Genomic DNA, 19638 nt, shown 5'->3' on the forward strand with positions numbered 1-19638 from the left:
TCTCTGCCCTCAGTCCACTGTAAAACCATCTGAATGGAGTAGAAGGACAGTGATGAGAGTGGTGATGCTTTTTGTAAGTCAAAACCATGTGACTAGCAGAGGTTTTTTGTTGTAAATGGGCTGTTGCAGTACCTATCCAGTCCAGTGGCTGTTCAGGACTTAATGGACTTGTCCTTTGGTCATTTCCTGAGCTGCTTTAAAGAAAAGGCTTTGAAGTCTAAAAGCTGCTGAGTGGTTCTGAGCTCAAACTGTTGAGTCACAGTCGCTCCTCTTACCTTTGCAGCCCTCAGGGGTTTAAAGCTTTTTCATCTTTCATACAAAATGCATGTGATTCTTACTGTGGCATTCATGTACAATGGCATAAAGCAAGGCTGTGTTCTATCAGACATGCTGTGCTGAATGTTGTTTGTTGACAGTGAGACCCTCCCTGTCTGATCCAGGGGACAATAAAAAGGACCTTGAGTCAGGACAGGTTGTTAATGGGTTCAAGCTGCTGACCCTCCTGTAGACAGAAGGTGAGGTGGTGACTCAAGGACTGGTTCCAGTTAGTTGTGATTGTGCTGCTCCAGGATCAGTACTGGTCAGATACATTTTGAACACCAGTGTCTTGTTTTGATGACCTCAGCACTGGTGAAAGTGCAGACCTGTTAAGATACCTGTCCTGTCTCCAGTCCACAGCTTCCATTTAAAACTCTCCTCTCATCTGCCTGGATGATTCTGATGATAGATGTTGGACTATTTCAGTATCGTAGATGTACTCACAGTATAAAAGTGGGTGCTCTGTCAGAATGTTTTCTTTCTTTTATCCCATCGTCTGCTTTTAAAAGCAGGAAAAGCACAGGTGGAAGTAAAGACATCAGTGATGGCTCTGCTGTTCCGTTAAGTGTCTCAAGACGCCACAAAGAGAAACACTTGTATTTCGCTGCTGTTCTGTCTGTGAGGAGCACAATGCTAAATTTCTAGAGGACTCATCCAGAGTCCCACCTGAGCTATGTGTGTTCACCCAGTGAAGCAGCACTTACATCAACATGAACATGAGTGTTCATGTTGTGAGATCGTGTTTTCTGTGTCCTCAGCCCAGTGCAGTTTACATTCAGCCCTCCTCCACTGACCCGGGCCATCACACACCCAGAACCTGTAGATCCTTGTGAGACGTTTCCACTGTATTTTACAAACTCATTATGAAGGCAACATGATATGGGGATGACGATGAAAACTGATATTGATTTTCTTATGCATGTTTACACTGAATGCAAAATGGCGTCCGGCACACCAAACCACCCGACCTCCATTACATCATCATTCTTCATTTCTCCATGAAGCTTTATTAATGCTGGAAACAGCAGCCACATGTGATGAGATGTCATCCGATGAGACTGAACATTGTTTACCTGTTTAATCACAGTTCAATCTCATGCTGAACATTTTGGCTAAGCCCAGCTCCCTTTTGTACCAGCTCTCCTTAATACTGATGAGGGCTTTCACATCTTGGTTTATTTAACAAGCGCTCTCAATAGCCCTTTTCCACTGGTCAAAAAACCAGCTAACATCAGGCTTTTGTCGACAATGGAAAAGGGTTCAATCAGCATTCACTCCTGGGTCAAATGACTGCAGTAGACGCAGGTATTTACACCTCTCTCTGAGAGAGAGCTGCAGCCCTGAAATAAGTTTTAAAAACACATAATCACAGATCGAAGCTTCTCACACAGAGGCTCTGACACTCTTACAGACTGTGTCTGTGTGTGTGCTCTGTAAGTGCATGTGATGACATCACTCCTTGCAGTTGCGTGTGTCCTTTATCTGAACAGAAAGACTGGCAGTGGAAAGGGTGTCAATCTGCTTTTATTAGCGAGTGTATCTGTGTTTAAAAAAACCTGCTTATACCTGATAATGTTTGAGGAAGAAAGTTATATCATTATCATTCATTGAAGCACTAGTTTTCTTTGTTGAGACAAACACAGTAATAAATCTCTGAAAGTAGCTGAAGTGCAGAGGCCAAGTTTAGTTTCCACTACAAACAAAAGGAGGAACTATTTCAGTGGCTACACTTTCCACTGTCTCATTAAGTTCTTTGACCCTGTTCTCCAGGACGGTCTCCTCCAAAATTACTTGGGTTTTTAAATTTTTTTTTACTGAGGCTAATAAAAGAAAAGGCCAGTCAGAGCACAGAGCAGATTATTTCTGTGGGTGCAGAGGGTGCCCACAGTGCTTTAACCCCTCCGTGAAAGGAGATGATTTTTAGGCACAGCTATAAAGCTTCAGTTTTTACAGGCTGCTGGAAGCAGCCTGGCAGCAGCCTGTTACTCTTCAACCTTGAGATTCCGAGAATGAGCAGGTCCTGATTCACCACTTCCCTTTCAATGAACTCGAATAAACTCTCATTCTTAAAGTTGCCTACTGCCCAGGCACTCACCACTAGATGAGGTCAGTCATTGTGTCTTTTTAACCAGTGTGTCCTTCCTCTTTGTGGCTGCTGAATTCACATTCATTACATGAGCTGTTAGGGATCAGAGACCAGCAAATAACATGGATCAGAGGCCCAGTGGAGTCTCTCCCTGATCCCTGATTATTGGGGCCCAAGTACAGACCGGTGCAGGCTCCCTCTTGAAACTATAGTAATAATAATAATAATAATAATAATAACAGTAATTACTGAATCATAATAATAATGATTATTATTATTATTATTATGGTTTATTAACTGGACTCAGTTGAATTGAGTTTTTGAGCTAAAGGTGCTGGAAAACTCCCAAAACTAAAAAAAGAATGTGTCAAAATGGCTGGGTTCTGGTATTCCCATATGAAATGTCATTAAAGTTTCCCTCACAGTTGGTTTCACCTCCATGTATGAAATCTGTTGGGCACATGTAACATCCTGCAGCAGCCCAGAGGAGGGTCCAGTCAACGCTGCTCACAGCTTTAATTTTGTAAGTGAAATCACTGAGTGTAGTCTAGTTCTCTTTGTTTGTACACTTCCTGTCCGTCTTTCTGAGGACAGGCTTTTCACCCCACCTTCCATACACAACAGACACAAGCACGTAGACCTGCTCACTTTATAAAAACTAGTTTGTTCCAAGCATTAAACGGGAACTGGCACATTTTACACACCAAAGTGTGTTTGCAGGTGATGGAGAGAACCACTGCATGTGTGAAGCCTTTAGTGTTTCCAGAGGGAGTTGTGTGAAGACTGATAAATGTCTGCAAGTGATGTTGACACAAGCTACTAGCTGAACACACCTGACTCTGTGTCAGCAGTCGAGTTGCATTGTGGGAAATGTAGATGCCGGGTTTGGACACGAGGGAAGATTTCAGTCCTTCCTTTATAAATGAGTCTCAGGAGTGCATTGCTAATTTTCTTCCCATGCAAACAGAAGTGGTGAAGTTTGTCGTCCTTTGCCTCCATGTTTGTTCTTGTACTTGAAAGAACATGATGGTAGAAGAGCTGTGTAATTATTCCTCTGGAAAGATGCCAAATGAGTCTCTCGTCTCGAAAACAGGAGCATTCTCTAATCCTGTTCTGAAGTTCAGACACATTAATCTCTGTGAGCAGCCTTTTATTCACAATCCCACTGACTGTTCATTCATCAAGAGACTGTGTGTCCCCTGAGAGAGATGCTGAGGGTGATGAATCATCCACCTGATCTTCTCTTCTGGAAGACATGGGATGACCTCTCAGTCCACCACAGCTTTATATAATCATAAACCAGCGAGGCCATGCCTTCATAGTAAGATGGTGGTGAACAACAGGTGTGTGTGTGTTTTGATCATCAGGTTTTTAGTGTAAACTAGGACTCATCACAAATGTCACATGAGGTTCGAGGAACCTCAAGCTGCAAACATGAAGTTGTGTGAACGAGTGAAGAGCAGTGATGAGGACTGGAAGCTGTGGTTAGCTTCTTTCTTTCTCCTCCTCCTGCTTTCTGTTTGAAGAGAAATAGCATCATAGCTCCAGTGGAAAATCCCATAGTTTAACATTAAACAGGATAGAGAAGTTCCTTCAGGAGCCTGTTAAAGCACATGTGGGTCATTTTCTTCTTTGATTACAGCAACTTGTGAAACAAAAAACTGCAAAAATAAATGCATAGAATAAAACTGAAAAAAATAAAGCAGAGCAGGTCACAGGAGCAGTACAAAAGTTCAAACATAAGTTTTGCAGGGAAAACAAGTAAACATGTTATTACACACACAAAAAAAACAATTAATAAAAAAGGGTGGGGTAAATGAAGCCTGCTCTACCTCCTGAGCCACAGCCATCTCATGCACAAACCTAATGATTGAAATTCTGTGTACTCTTAATTGTAAAGATGTCATATATGGCATGCCTAACTAACACATGTAAAGACGCAATAAACCAGTTGAGTAAAGAAAGAACTGGTTCATTCCCTTTCAGTAAACACAAACTACATCAAAGTGTTTGCTCTGTGTGAATCACTTAGCAGTCCCATGTCCCAGGATGCAACAGAAAGTAAAGGTAACATTTTAGTGGTGAGGTTCTCCTCATGGTGACTCTTCAGGTTACAAACACGGTGCTAAGTGTCCAGATGTCAGACAGTGCATGAACATACAACAGGTCCTCTCTTTGCTCTGCTTGCAGTGGATCACTGTGACACACTCAACAGCTGCTCTGAGGACGAACCAATGATGGCCAGTGAAGAATGTCTGGATGCTGCCACTGATGAGTCCTTGTTGGAGACCAACCCCATCCAGTCACCGCTGCAGGTCTTCGCAGGCATGGGTGGTCTGGCCCTGATCGCAGAGAGGCTGCCTATGCTCTACCCTGATGTGATACAGCAGGTGAGACTCAGCCTCAGTCCAACTGGTCTTTATTCTGCATGTGACAGAAACAGGTCGTAGATTATGCAGTCAAGGCTGCCTCAGTGACCTGCTGTGTGACAGCGGTACCACAGCAGCTCAGCTACTACTACACTGCGGAGGAGTCAACTACACACTGTATCCACAAACCTTTATTGTGATTAGTCTCATGTAGGGCCTACTTTCTCTCTATTAGAAAGAAAGTAGTGATCTATATATGTTAATATTAAACATATAATTATGTATATATAATTATAATCTGCACCCACATAAAATGCAATAAATTGCACTTAATAAATTCATACTTATACTTCATACTATAATTTATTTTGCTCAACCTTGTAATTCTGTTAGAAAAATACTACTAGGGATATAATTGAATATAAACAAAATAACTCGTCTTTCTCCTGTAGGAGACTGTTGGGCTGCAACAGTAGGAAGTGTCGACATAGAATCTACGTCATCACATCATGTCGTAGTCGTCCCTTCAACCATCACTGCTTAAAGTTCCTCTTTTATGATAAAAAGGCTCTGATGTCTGCAGATGTCTTTCTCCTGGATGAAATATTGTGCTTTTACTCTGATTTGGATCATGAGATGTTGGTCATTGTCTGATGAAGTGAAAAAGTAACAGTAACAGTATTTGACATCGACAGTATGTAATGAAACCCAGTGTCTCCTCTCCTTCAGCAGCGTTCTTCACCTGTCAGCACTGTCTCATATTCACCTGTTACCTTTACTTACGTGACGTCTCTTCTCCTGGATGGTCGTTCACAGGTCAGCGCCCCGGTGGTGCCCTCAGCCACACAGGAGAAGCCCAAGGACAGCGACCAGTTTGAGTGGGTCACCATCGAGCAGTCGGGTGAGCTGGTGTATGAGGCACCGGAGTCCATCGCCACTGAGCCACCGCCCATGAACAAGCAGCAGTCTCAGTCGTCCTCGTCGTCCTCGTCCTCCGTGCAGACCATGTCGCCCATCCCTGCCCACTCGCTGGCGGCGTTCGGCCTGTTCCTGCGCCTGCCAGGTTACGCAGAGGTGCTGCTGAAGGAGAGGAAGCACGCCCAGTGTCTGCTGCGCTTGGTGCTGGGAGTGACAGACGACGGAGAGGGCAGTAAGTCTGAAATCACTGCACAGCTGCCAACACTGACATTCACTTGAGGTCACCGTGCGCGCACACACACACACACGCTGAATATTACTAATGTCTCTTAATCTTTTATGAACATTTCTGATTTTCTCCCTGAGTTTGTTTTGAAGTGAGAGTCCTCATTAGTGACTGAAGTCAGAGTCTCTGTGCTTCTTGTCAGTGACACAGGTCACATTACATCAGACTGGGGAGGAATTGGGTCATTATTCACCCAATATGTTCCCTTAACATCTTATAGTGATTCCTTAAAATGATCCAATATACAAACCATTTATTAATACATGTCTTCATGAAACTGTACTTTGAATAACGCAGATACACACACTGAATAACTTCCTGTACCAAGACATAACATCACAGTTAAGTCCTAGAATAACATTGTCATAAGACAGTGAAATTTATTACACCTTCCACCTCATGCTATAGTACAATGGAGTAGCAGGGCCACATTGAGGGGAAAAAAATCTGATATCTCAAGAATAAAGTTGTAATTTTAGGTCACTTGTTTTAGAGAGGAAATATCAGAAGCTTTAAAATGAGGAACGTGGAGCATCCTGTGAAGTTCTACTTTAGGTTTCACTAATCAGGAGATACTTCATGTTTTGGCTCATCATCATCATCATCATCATCAGGACATTGAAAAGATTGTGAAGAAACTGAGTCTGTTCTATTGTTAGACAGACAAACAGCAGCTGACACTGACTGTCCTTTCTCCTGTTTGATTGGTTGTTGTAATATTCCTAAAAGATTGGGGTTTTTTTTCTCTTGAAATTTTACATTTTTAATTCTTGTAATATTACGACTTTATCTTTGAAATTTCCGATTTTTTTTTTCTTCAATGTGGCCCTAATACTCCATCGTACTATATAACTTAGTTCACACAAATATCAGCTTTCAAAGCTGAATTTTGCTTGTTGATGCTGAAAAAACATTTCACAAGAACAAAGAAGTTACATTTTTATTTTAAAGAAAACCAACTTGTGCTTAGCTTCATGTTTTAAATTTTATGCTAAAAATCATTAAAAAATCACCCAAATTTGAAGTTGTCATAGTGAAAGACCTCATGATGCGTTTTCACTCGAACTCGACACTGTTAAAGCAATAAAAGCCTCTTAAACCTGAACTCAGAGCTCTCAGCTTATTGCTCTGGCTCCTCCTCATAGGTCACATCCTGCAGTCTCCATCAGCCAACGTGTTGCCCACGCTGCCCTTCCACGTCCTGCGGGCACTGTTCAGCAGCACTCCTCTCACCACTGACGACGGCGTGCTTCTGCGTCGCATGGCTCTGGAGATCGGCGCCATCCACCTCATCTTGGCCTGTCTGTCGGCTCTCAGCCACCACGCCCCCCGCAACCCCAACGCCAGCACCAGTGTCTCTGAGGTATGGGCCATAGGCAGGCACACACACACACACACACACACACACACACACACACACAGAGGCAGAAACATCCTCCCAAAAGTACAGAAACACTTGGCCACTATTCTTTAACCTCAGTGTTCTTGAGAAACTCCAGTGTCTTTAACATTTTAAATAATACTTATTCTTCAATGAAGCATGTTTCTGTGAAGTATATCTGTATTAATATTCTTTTTTAGCGCCGTACATAGAAATGTAAACAATGTTGAGCTTCAGGGTGAGAAGCAGGTGGAGGGAGACTTACTCTTAAACTCCCCTCAGTTGCGCTGCCCATTACACTGACTGAGAGGAGCTACAGCAGCAGCTACACTCATACAGCTGTATGAGGAACTGAAACTACAGGTGACTGTGGTTAAGGAGGAGCCAGGTGTTGCTACCTAACTCTATAGTATTATCCCAGTGCAGATTGCAGTAGAGTGGATGGTACAAAATGCTGTACTGAGTTGTAAACTATTATTTAGGTATTGTATGAAGATCAGTTAGCCTAATATTGATCCTTGTGGACACCTTTATTATCTCTTCACTTAAATTGGAGCCATCGACAAGAATTCCAAGGTCCACCCCGGTGGGCTCACATGATAGATCCGAGGGGTCTCAGGGTGATTGAAACAAAACAGGAAAATGTTGTGCTTCTGTTTTCCTGACTTGAGCTCGTTCCTTTTGAAATACTGTGAAGTTTTACGATTTCAGGCGTGAAACAGTTGCTGAAGTGAAACTCTGTGGTTCTTATCGACATATTGAGCCTGTGAGCGTGATGAGCACACACTGCTTCATTTGAAAGGTCAGGAAGTCCACAACTGTTGTAGCCTGAAACATTGGCCCAGCTGTGAAGTGGAAGCCTAAATACACAGAAGATCCCTGAAACAAGTGACAGCTTCAGTGATTTTCACTGCACCCAGCAGCAGTGGCTGATGGAACAGACAGAGGAGAAATGAGACCCAGATTTCCAGTAGCAGCAGCTGTTTGTTTACACTGATACTGGTGGTGAGCAAAGTCTGTGTTGTAACTGTCCTTTATCTGGCTTGGTTAATGAGGACAAACCATCCTCTGAGAGTTGCATCAAAAGATGGCCTGTAGGTTCTGAACCAGACCTGCTATGTTTTTATTGATGTGATGGTTTCATGGCAGCTCCCTTTCCCTCCACTGTGTGGATTTATGTTGTCATAGCAGAGTATGGTGCATGAGCCAAAGACTTGTCATTGTGGTGGATACTGTCCTTGAGACCACCACTGAGCTGAGCCACTGTTGTAAATGTGAGACAAAGGCACATCCAAGAAAACATCAACTCTTAAATGACTTGCTGCTTTTTCACCATGTTAGATTCCACAGCACTTTAATCCATGTTTGTCTCCATGTGACCATGAGACAAACTCAACCAGCCCAGAGACCTTAAATTATTATTTAGACTCAGTCTCTTGATGTTGAAGAACTCTTTAGCACTCCAAAAGTGTGGTGATCAATGAGATGTGTTCTTTCACATGTCACATGTCCCCGTCCCTCTGATTCTACACATTATCTGATATCTGTCTGCACTGACAGCCGCAGATATCCAGTTGTCATGGTGGGGGGACCAGTGAAGAGCAGCAGTTGTACTGGGCTAAAGGAACTGGCTTTGGTACTGGATCCACTGCCTCAGGCTGGGATGTTGAGCAGGCCCTCACAAAACAACGGCTGGAGGAGGAGCATGTCACCTGTCTACTTCAGGTAAGTCTTCCATTCCATGTCACATCGATAAACACACACGTTTTGGTTTTAGTGCACACACAGGAGGTGTGCAGGTCCTGGAGGTGTGCAGGTCCTGGAGGTGTGCAGGTCCTGGAGGTGCGCAGGTCCTGGAGGTGCGCAGGTCCTGGAGGTGCGCAGGTCCTGGAGGTGTGCAGGTCCTGGAGGTGTACAGGTCCTGGGGGACTACACGCTGCAGATTAAGTGTAGAGTAGGGGTGGGCGATATGGCAAAAATATCATATCACGATTTTTTAAAAATAAAATCACGATTTCGATTTTATCACGATCTTAAATTGGAAAAAGAAAAACAGACAATTTAGACCAAAGAACCTTTCTAAAGAGATTTTATTTCAAATCGTCGCAGTTTTGCCTGCATGTGCAAACAACGTAAAGTTTAAGGTAAACAACAACAACATTCTGGTTCGTCGTGTTACCACCCGACGTGCGAACGGTTTCTGTGCAAACTTTGCAGATTACATTTGCTTGCGCTTGATCAGTTGCGGAAAATCCAAACCAATTCCATATAATGGAGGTGGAATTTTTTTTAGCGACCAACTCCGTTTGGCTTTCAGCCATCGCTCTCCATGTGCTACCGCTACACACACAAACAAGGAGGCGGGTAGGAAAGTGCGTCACTGCCCGTAATTCGCTATGATTGGTCGGTCAGGTTGACGCCGTCAATACGTCTGGTGCGTCGGTGCATCAGCATAGAACTGCAATTTATAGAATGTGCCCTAGACGATCCCACGATCTCTGCAGTTTGAAAGATCGTCTTCACGTTGTAATCCTTCACGATCTAATATCGTCATATCGCCCACCCCTAGTGTAGAGTCATGTTGACAGCATCATCTACAGACCTGTCACCTCTGTAGGTGAACTTAGGGGGTCCAGTAGTGGGTGGGTGATGGCTTTGAGGTGGGACAGCACTACACACTCAAATGACTTCATTCCCACAGCAGTCAGGGCAACAGGTCTGTCAAATAGACTGCTGTCATATAGATTGCTGTGGCCATAGGATTACAATGTTTCTATTTCGTTGTTTCCACGCATCTATTTTTTTCACTCATTGTTTTCATTTAACATTAGGTGTACATTTTTATATGTGTATCTGGAGAGAGAGCAGGAGTCACTTTCTCAGGACCTTAGCGAGGGGGAAGCTGATGGTTTAGTGATGAGGAAAGTCACTGTCAGCTGGCACATCTGTCAGCGTGTCCACTCATGACGCAGCCACTTCGCAAACCTTATTTTGTGACTACAAACTACACCTTGATTTTGTAAATAGTCGGCCTATAGACTATAAACAGTAAGCAACATTTAAAATCACCCTCATTTATAATGAATAAAGAATCATAATGCAGCCTAATAGATCTCAACTGTCCAGTCCAGTACACACGGTACACTGGTCTCTGTGAGAGCTTGTAGGCTAGGTCAGATCCAGGTGGAACGAGCTGCGCGATCGCTATTAGTCGATCATTCTCTAACGTAATCTACCCCCCAACCCCCAACACAACATTATTATGAAGAAGGAGAAGTACTAACAGTTATTTTTTCCACTTAAAGAACTGCTTGTAAACCTAAACAATGTAAATATACGTGGCGGTCTGGGAGACCGTTGTGGAGACCTAGTGTTAAGTCATGTGGTCCTTGCTTCTTTTGAGGATGATGGTGGAGGATTTGAATCAGGTACAACCAGAAGGCGGTAACTCTAGTTATCTCTTTCTCTGTTAATGTGTCCTCAGTAGCTGTCCTGCTCTTTGGGCCTTTGTTACAGACAGTGCCAAAGGAAAAACCTGAAAGTTTGGAGAGACAGGACAGGAACACCTCCCTTCAGTAGAGTCCAGAGGCTTGTAGAATCACTACCAGAGAGCAGTGAAGCTGGTTTGAGGTTCATCCAAACTACATAATGTGCCTTTAACTGCACTCCTCTGGTAAACCATGTTAAATGGATTCTTCTCTCTTACTCTTTTGTTAGACAAAGAGTAAGCAGGTGTAGACAATGATGAAACAGCATGGTTGAGGATAGAGATTGGTCAAGAGCAGGTCACCTGAAGCTTGTACTTTTATGTGTCACTATAAGATCATCCATCTTATGTCTACATTGTTCTCTTCTCCAGGTCTTGGCCAGTTACATCAACCCAGCAGGCTCCTGTAGCTGCCACAGTGCTGACGGCTCCTCTGCAGATAGCAGATCCCACAACAGCTCAGCCCTGCCAGCTGTGCTGCAGGAGCTGCTGAGCCAGTCCTGCCTCATCCCCGCTATGTCCTCATACCTGCGCAACGACTCAGGTAGGCTCCCTGCTTTTACTAATGAAGGCTGTGACACACACACTGAAGGAGGTGGCATCTAAAGGCTTTGACACTAGCCTCCACTACTCTGTACTCTGCTTTTACCTGAGGTGGCACTGATGAGAAGGGCTTTCAAACTCCATGCATTTTAATAGAATAGAGCAGTCACAGAGTATGTGTATTATCAGAGACAAAGGAGCTTTAACAAGGAGTCTTGTTAATTAACATGGCAGCTAATTAACACAGCAAATGCGAGACACACGCCCATGTTTGTGCATCATTCAATGTGGGACCTGGTTTTTAGTTTGTTCATCACATGAATGGACTCTGATGTTGATGCTGCGTATTACGTGAAGTTGTGTCTGATGCTGAGACACTGGGTGTGGATCAGTCTGTGTTTGGTGTCAGTGAATAATGTGTCTCTAAATGAAACAGCAGATGGAGCTGCAGTCTTGAAATCTCATTGTGTCCCAGTACTGTTGGTTTAATGAGCCATGACTTGTCAAACACCATCTCAATGAAAAAATGGACTCTGTTCACAGCTTGTTGTCTCTGGTACAGTATAGCAGGGATGCACGATATGCAAAATAATCATATTGCGATTATTTTGGCAGATATCACAATGTGTTATTTCAGTTGGAAAGGTTGTTTTTTCGTTTTATTTTCACTGAAAAAATATAAAAATTATGATGAAGATTTGATTTTTGTTGGGTCTTGTGACAAACATGTTCTTTTACATCTGGAGAATATGATTTGTTGGCCGGGGCGTCTCAAAGCACCACAACACTTATGGTGCTAACAATGCACAACAATCTTGTGACAGATTTTACCTTTATCAAAAAAATCGCAGCTCCTGAGATTTTGATATTGCACTTGGCCATATCGCGATCTCGATTATTCTTCGATTAATTGTGCAGCCCTCCAGTATAGTTTAATGCTACTGGATCACTGCTGTGTGGATGGAATCGAACCACATGTTGAGGTCATCACTGTTTGAGGCAGACCTCTCTCTGAGCTCTCAGCAGCCTGCAGCAGAGCTCTGAGTTCAGCTCAGTTCAGGTCAGGCCAGCAATTATTTCCTTTTTGGGTTCCTTGGAGACTTGCTGGTTATTAGTGCTGAATGGACCCTACTGTAGTTTGGCTCTGTTCACTTGTGCTGTACGTGAGAACAGTTTCCAGTCTAAAGCCTCAGAGTGAGCAAAGTAACAAACTGCTAAACCGTTACTGTAGTTTATTTACAAGAGACTGTGTTGATACGGCTTATATCATGAGCACATGAGCACTTCAGTCAGATTTCCCCACAATGAAAACAGTCAGATTTCCCCACAATGAAAACATTTGACAAAAAACAAACAGCTATATTAAAATGTCTCTCAGAGTTCAGACCTCCACCAATCACAAACACTCCTACACTCGTATTTTGTTGTCAAGTATAACTTTATTTAGATGTCTGGGAAACACTGCAGAAGTTATTCAACATCGTCCAGAGAGAATCAGATGAACTTGCCCTTATTTCTTGTGGTAGTAAGTGTGTAGTAAACTTACATGGTCTCACTCATGATCATTAATCCTGACACTTTCATTTGGCCTCTGCTCCATCTGCTAAGCTAGCAGTTCTCGTTTGGCTGGTCAAAAAAAGTGTCCCAGGTGAACAGAAGTAAATATGTGCCTCTTATGCCTGTTTAGTTGCCCATTAAGGTAATTAAATGGATCCCCAGTGGTACCCCTTCGGGGTCCACATGTCCAGCTCAATGTGCTCCCCAAAAAAGCCTCTTGGACCTTTTAAAGTGTGCCTGGATAGATTTTTTGCTAATTTGCAAAACTTGAAAAACTGTAAAATGAATAGAACTTTATGAATTTTGAGAGTAGAAACACCAAATTTGGTAGGCCGCCTTGAGAGATGAATATACAAATTCTTATTATAATGGAGCAAGATCAGTCAAAAAACATGGCCGCCATCAACCAAAATATTTTCGCAAAGGGCTGGGCTAAGCTAGTATTGGCCATTACTCATTAACCATTGGTCTGATCATCATGAGACTTGGTCGATATCTTCAGGGCGGACAGGGAGTAGGCGTATCAAAGAATTTTGACCTGCCCTGTAGGAGGCGCCATAAATGCCAAAAATATCTACCTCAAAATCTGGTGAACAGATTTTCACCAAAATTGGTACACATGTTCTGGAGGCGAGTATCAACGAAAATCTGAAGTGCCACATTGATTGATGACAGTGGGCGTTGCCTTTTCATCAATATGTGCCATTTTAAGCATTTGCCCAATTTTCAGAGAGCTGGAACGAGCCAGACACACGGAAATTGGTATCATAACTCCAAATGGTGTGTAAAGGCTTCACAAAAAATATTGTCACATTCGCCCATATGATGGCGCTATAATTGAGAGTCAAAATTTCAAAAAATTTGAAAGGTTGCCCCCACCGCACCAAGAGTCCCACCGTCTTCAGATTTACCTCTCCACTACACAACATTCTCTACAAGAAGCCTCTGTGATAGTACCGACTACCTATATGGATTTTGAGCTAATTAGAACATTAAAAACAGTAAAATGGATAGAACGTTTCGAATTTTTACTTAATCAATACCAAATTTGGTATCCAGTCTTGGGTGACTGAGAGGCACATTTCTATTACAAATGAGCAAGATCGGTTGAAAAACATGGCCGCCATTGACTGAAATGTCTTTGCGATGGGCGGGGCTTAGCTAATATTGATTCATTTACCGTTTGCCCGATCATCATAAAACTTGGTATTTTATATCGAATAGGTCAACCAAAGCATTAATTAGCTAAAATTGTCTGCTTGTCTCGGTTGAGCGCAAAACGGTTAGAACCCGTGAATAGCCACTTGCGACTGTAATTATTTTGTTATCATTGTGTTTTTGATGTTTGTGGTGTCATCACCATAGACTGCACCATACTGAGGTGAAGAGCAGATATGTCTGTAACATTCACCAAATGTACAAAAGCAAGTTCATTGTGAACCTGCTCCACCTGTGGTGATCCAGTGGTGAAGTCCTGATGCAGCAGACTCTGTCTACTCCCACACGTTTACTCTGTGTTTGATCATTGGCCCTACCCTCGCTGGTGAACACGTTTACACTGTGTTTGGTCAGGCTCCTTTTTGTGTTGACTTTGAATGGAGCTGAATTCATGCACTAATAGACACTAGGGTTTTCACACGTCAGTGTTTATATGCTGCTGTTCCCTTTGTGAGCTTGCTTATCAGCCCTGAGCCAGATCCAGTTTACTGTGTGCCACCTCTGTGTGCCTGATGCTGAGCTGCTGTTTGCAAGAGGATCTGTGTGTGTGCGCGCATGTGTGCTAATTCGCCCCTGCTCTCATAATTAAGTAACAAGTGATTAAAAAAAAAAAAAGTGTTATAATTGCTCCTCATTATGTGGTAAATGCCTCTGACACACACTTACATGCGTGTGTGTGATATGAAGTCTACAGTCTGTTGTGTGATTAGATATCATCACATGCTCATTGAAGCAGTGGCCTTAATGGTGACATAGCTTCCTTTAAAATCTATGCATGTACCACTCAAATCAATAACAGATGACTTTATACTCTGCTAATAAGCCTTTGTATGCAGCTAAATGAAGTTATGTGCAAATAAAAGTATCTTGCGTATGATAGCCAGTTGTCCATGAGCTCTAAGCTGTGATGAAGACCTGGGACATGAGAGCTCCCGGTTCTCTGGAGTCAGGAAAGTTGCTCCATGTTTGATCTCACCAACACATCAGGGAGGGACTTATGTAACTGTGGCTGAGCTTATGCTTCATAACATGGGAAAAAGCATCAGTCTGTGACATCATGTTGGTGCCTTCACTTTTTCATCTGCCAAAAATCACTAACTGGACTGGGAACATTTTGCAGTGTTTGTGGAGACATGGACATAAAAACATAATTGACAAAAAGAGCCATTGTTGTTTTCATGTCTCTTTTCTAATTTTAGTCAGTGATGAAGTCTAGTCGTGGTAGACTCGGCAAACATTTCAAACTAATTTTATCTTTCTTTATTTGTAAACCTTCAAACCTTTGGTCTCTGGTGAAGAATCTTCTGCCTCATCTTTATCTAACGTCACCATCATTAGGACACTGACAGGGTCAAACACGACTGACAGTGGAGGAGCTGACTGCGATTGGTTTTTCTCCTGTGATGAACCCAGTGTATGGTCTATCACATTTTCAAGATGAAATAAAATTCCTTCCTCTGACTAAAAGCTCTACTTTAAAACAAGAGTATTTCATATAAATGAGTGGAGTCAAAAGAACAATATTTGTCTTTAAGTGTAACAGAGTTAAGTTTCTAAGTTTCTAAAAGAAATAATACTCAAGTAAAAACTGTATACTGAACACTATACTTAAGTACAGTACTGAAGTGAATATACTCAGTTACAGTCTATCCCTTTTCCTGTGTAACCAAACCTGATATATCATACAAGAATGATGGAAGCCACTATCACATTTGAATAAATAGTTGTGAAAAAATACACAAACAAATGAATTAGTCAATCAACAAGATTAATCAACATGTCATCAACACATGTGGTGGTAAGTTTGAATTCCTGTAGATGATCATTGATTTTATTAGTGTGACTATAATTGACAGTTTCATCATCTGAAACTGTAACAAAATGTCCACATTTTACCACATAGATGTTTTTCATAGTACAAAATATGATTTAGCCTAAATCTTATCACATTTCCTGTGTTTGAAAATGAGACAATCTTAATACCCTATAGTGCAGAGCAGGGATTGACTTGTTCTCACATATCCAACATGCACAGAGATGGTCTCTCCTCATCTGTGTTTGCTTGTCTTTGAAGTGAGTGTTGTGTGTTACATTTATCCAGCGCAACATCCCTGTGTGTTAGTACCTACTCTACCCGTCAGAGATGGTGTTTTCTATGTGGGAGCACTCTGCTGGATCTTAATTCCACTTCAAAGATTTATGACCTTCCATCTTGCTGCTCTCACTCCATTGTATGGTAATTCTACATGAAGTAATGCAACTGCAGCCTCTGCACTGAACGCAGTCTCACAGGACTCAAAGAGCTGGTGGTTTAGCCTGGCCTGTCGAGGACTTGTTCTGTTGGAGAGGAACAATGACTGTTAGGGCTGCAGCTATCGATTATTTTAGTGATCGAATATTCTACGAGCTATTCCATTGAGTAATCGGATAAGATATACTTTTGTCTTTTTAAAGAGCAATAGAAAATATAAAAAAGAGAGAACGGGTCCCTACGCTTCCATTTTCCCTCCCTCCCTCTATTTTCCAAACCGTTCCATCAAATCTTGTCTGCTTCAACAGTGTAAGAACTTCATATGGATTAAACGAAGCTTCGATGCAAAGAATTTGCCTCGATCATTTTGTTAATGGAGTTTCTCAGAATCATTTCAGCCCTAATAACAAAAGTATAACCTCTTAGAATGGAAGCCATACTGCGCTGCTACTTTAAAGGCGACATGTTGGCTGTGTTGATTGGTTCGGTCTCAGATAAACTCCCAGGATTGGGTACATGACTGAAAAACAGTGATTTTCACAATTTCTTTTAATTTTATCATTATCAGTGGGAACTTCGATGAACTTTGTGGGAAAGAACTCAATGGCAAAACTACAATGTCTGCACTGATAAATAGTTTTATATTAACAATGAATCAGTTCCCACCAGCTCCTCAGTTCTATAGAGACTTTTTTTTATCTTATTTTAGTCTTAAGACACATGGTTTGATTCTGTCTCACTGTTTGTACTGAGCAGGCAGCTGTTTGTTCTCTATCTTCAGACAGCTGCTAAAAAGTCATTCTTCTCTGGAGTTGGTGGAAACCAAAAAAGCGTGAAATGTGTAGTGAATGTTTGACTTACATTCATGACGTGGACAGAAACACAACGTTCTGAAACAGGGTGACCAAAAATCCATTTATGCAGCTTTAACAATTTAAAAGGGAACAAAATCAATTAGTTAATGATGAATTGTCTCATACACCACCTTTAGAGGGAATTACTACACTAATATATTTAAACCAAGCATCATTAGCCATATTCTACAGTGTCCATTAAGGCAGTAGAATCATTAAAGACCAACCCATCCCTCTTCATTCCACTCCTTCAGATGTGTGGGGCTCATGAGGCTCCTGAAGAACAGACCTGCTCTCCTTTACTCACCCAAACACCCTGTCCACTCCACTGAGGTCATATCAAACAAAATGCTTCATGACGCTTTTTTCAACAGAAATATTCAACTGTCCGGACAGTCCGACACGCAAAGTACACATTCTGGAGGACATTAAAGCCTGTTCTAAAGAAAAAGATGGAATAAATTGGTTTATTCCAGTAAAGCTTACTGGTTTCAACTGGTTTTTAATTCTGGGTTTACATTCCCAAGTGACAGTAAAGTAGTAAATCAACTCATTGACCGAGCCCACCTGCAGTGGAGATAGAAAGCTTACCTGCGTGTGATTTTATGGCAGCCCATTTGTCCAGCACCTGTGCCCTCTAGATGGAATCAAATTCACTGCAACTCATCAAAATCAAAACCACCCAACCTCACCTAGAGAAAAATAAATCCACTCCAACTGGAGCTTCACTTCTTCCAACTGCCCTTTTGTCTTACCTTGTCTACCAGAACACAGACCTTTAATTCTCTCTGCTGGTGTCTGCCCTCTCGCCACAGAGCTCCTCAGCCCCGTCAGCCTCACTCCACATGAATCATTGGTGTCTTGGCAAAGCCTTTTGGGATACATTACAATTTCCTCTGTCACCCAGCACTCCATCACAGCCATTAGTGAGCGATAATACCTCTGAATCTCACCACCATGCTCATTTCTCTCCATTGAAGAATGAATTTCTTGCACGTTTTTCCAGATCTGATGGATTTCTTTTTTGCTGTTATATTTATATATTTGTTGTTATTTCTACACCATGATTCCTCTTTTGATTGATGAAGAAAAACAAGATTTAAAGTCAATCTAGGCTCCAGCAGGTGGCGCCACTATGGTTTTTGGTCCATCACTCATGTTGAGTGGGAGTGCACATGATGTTGGGAGCTAATGTTAACATGACTGGCTTGTTGGAGCTTGGTTGGTAATGATTAATCATTCCTGATGCCCTAGAGACCGTGTGGAAGCAGTCCCTGCTTTGCTGGACTGGCCTGTGTGAGCGTATGGAGCTTTCCTACCGCTGAATGAATGTGTGAACAGTGGAGGTGTCATTCAGACTGTGTTTCTCATTTGTAATTTCAGAGGTTTTCCCAGGCTGGTGAGAAAAGACTGCTTTTGATAGAAGGGCTTAACTTCGTGCACATAAAAGGAGTTCTATACACAAACTGACACACAGGATTTCACCCATCACTCGAATCACTGGAGGCAGCATGAGGTGGAAGCACCACCTGCATTGCCATTCCAGATAGGCGCTTTCAGGTGGATGGGGGCGGGGATGGGAGGTGGTGTGTGCTCTCAGAGATGTGTTATGGATCAGATTGAATATGTTTGCCATTCTGATTGCAACCCTCCCTTCCTTTTCCACTTGTGTTGGCAGACAACAAGAGCAGTCACTAGCCTGTCAGGCTGCCTCCATACCACTGTCTGTGGCTCTCAGCAGCCAAATGCAGCAATAAAGATCATCACATGAAAACATGAACCTTCCCCCATGTGTGATTAAATCACCTGGTGGTGATCCTCTCACACTCACTCCTGGGGGGTCTCTCACAGATGAGGCTCAGTTATGTGCTCTGATGTTTATTGTTCAAATGCACAATACATCTAGACTTTATTCAAATATTTATAAAAGTCTTGTTAATACAGGAAACAGATTGCTGACACTACCCTGAAATCAACATGAACAAATATATCAAGAGAATCTTTCAGCCCCTCCCCCTCCCCCCATTCATCAGTGTGAAGCGGTGGTCAGAGGTGCAGGAGAAGAAGAAGAAGAAGGCCCAGTTCACCTCAGACGTCAATCAGCTGTATTGTTTAATTATAAGTTATTCACCACCCCACCCCCGCCCTCTGGGTGTTCACATTTTTGGGGAATTTCTATAAATTCATCTTCAGCATGATGTTAAAGTTGTTGCAGGGATACTCCTACATACAAATGTGTTTGTTTTTATTCTGAGGAGATGACGATACAGCAGAGTTTGTCCAAAACCACATTTCTCTGACAGAAGCCCTGAAGATAAACATGTTGGGCCCTGAAGTCTGACTGACCAACAGTTTCTCTAGACTGGCTTC

At 42.4% G+C, this 19638-nt stretch overlaps 1 protein-coding gene across 11 annotated transcripts in view; it reads left to right on the top strand.

The window, feature by feature from the left end:
• birc6 (baculoviral IAP repeat containing 6) overlaps nt 1-19638 on the top strand; it is a 136251-nt gene that overhangs the window by 74684 nt on the left and 41929 nt on the right. For 6 of the 11 annotated variants that reach the window (XM_022765140.1, XM_022765142.1, XM_022765144.1 and 3 more), the window contains exons 60-64: nt 4571-4794; nt 5590-5923; nt 7123-7340; nt 8919-9083; nt 11218-11389. In XM_022765140.1, coding sequence (XP_022620861.1) covers nt 4571-4794; nt 5590-5923; nt 7123-7340; nt 8919-9083; nt 11218-11389 — 1113 coding nt within the window. Of the gene's footprint in view, nt 1-4570; nt 4795-5589; nt 5924-7096; nt 7341-8918; nt 9084-11217; nt 11390-19638 lie in introns of those variants that run through there. The other 5 variants (XM_022765143.1, XM_022765146.1, XM_022765147.1 and 2 more) reach the window with 3 other exon arrangements.

This window comes from Seriola dumerili, unplaced genomic scaffold (genome assembly GCF_002260705.1).
Source record: "Seriola dumerili isolate Sdu_G_001 unplaced genomic scaffold, Sdu_1.0 BDQW01000665.1, whole genome shotgun sequence".
NCBI classification, from domain to species: domain Eukaryota; kingdom Metazoa; phylum Chordata; class Actinopteri; order Carangiformes; family Carangidae; genus Seriola; species Seriola dumerili.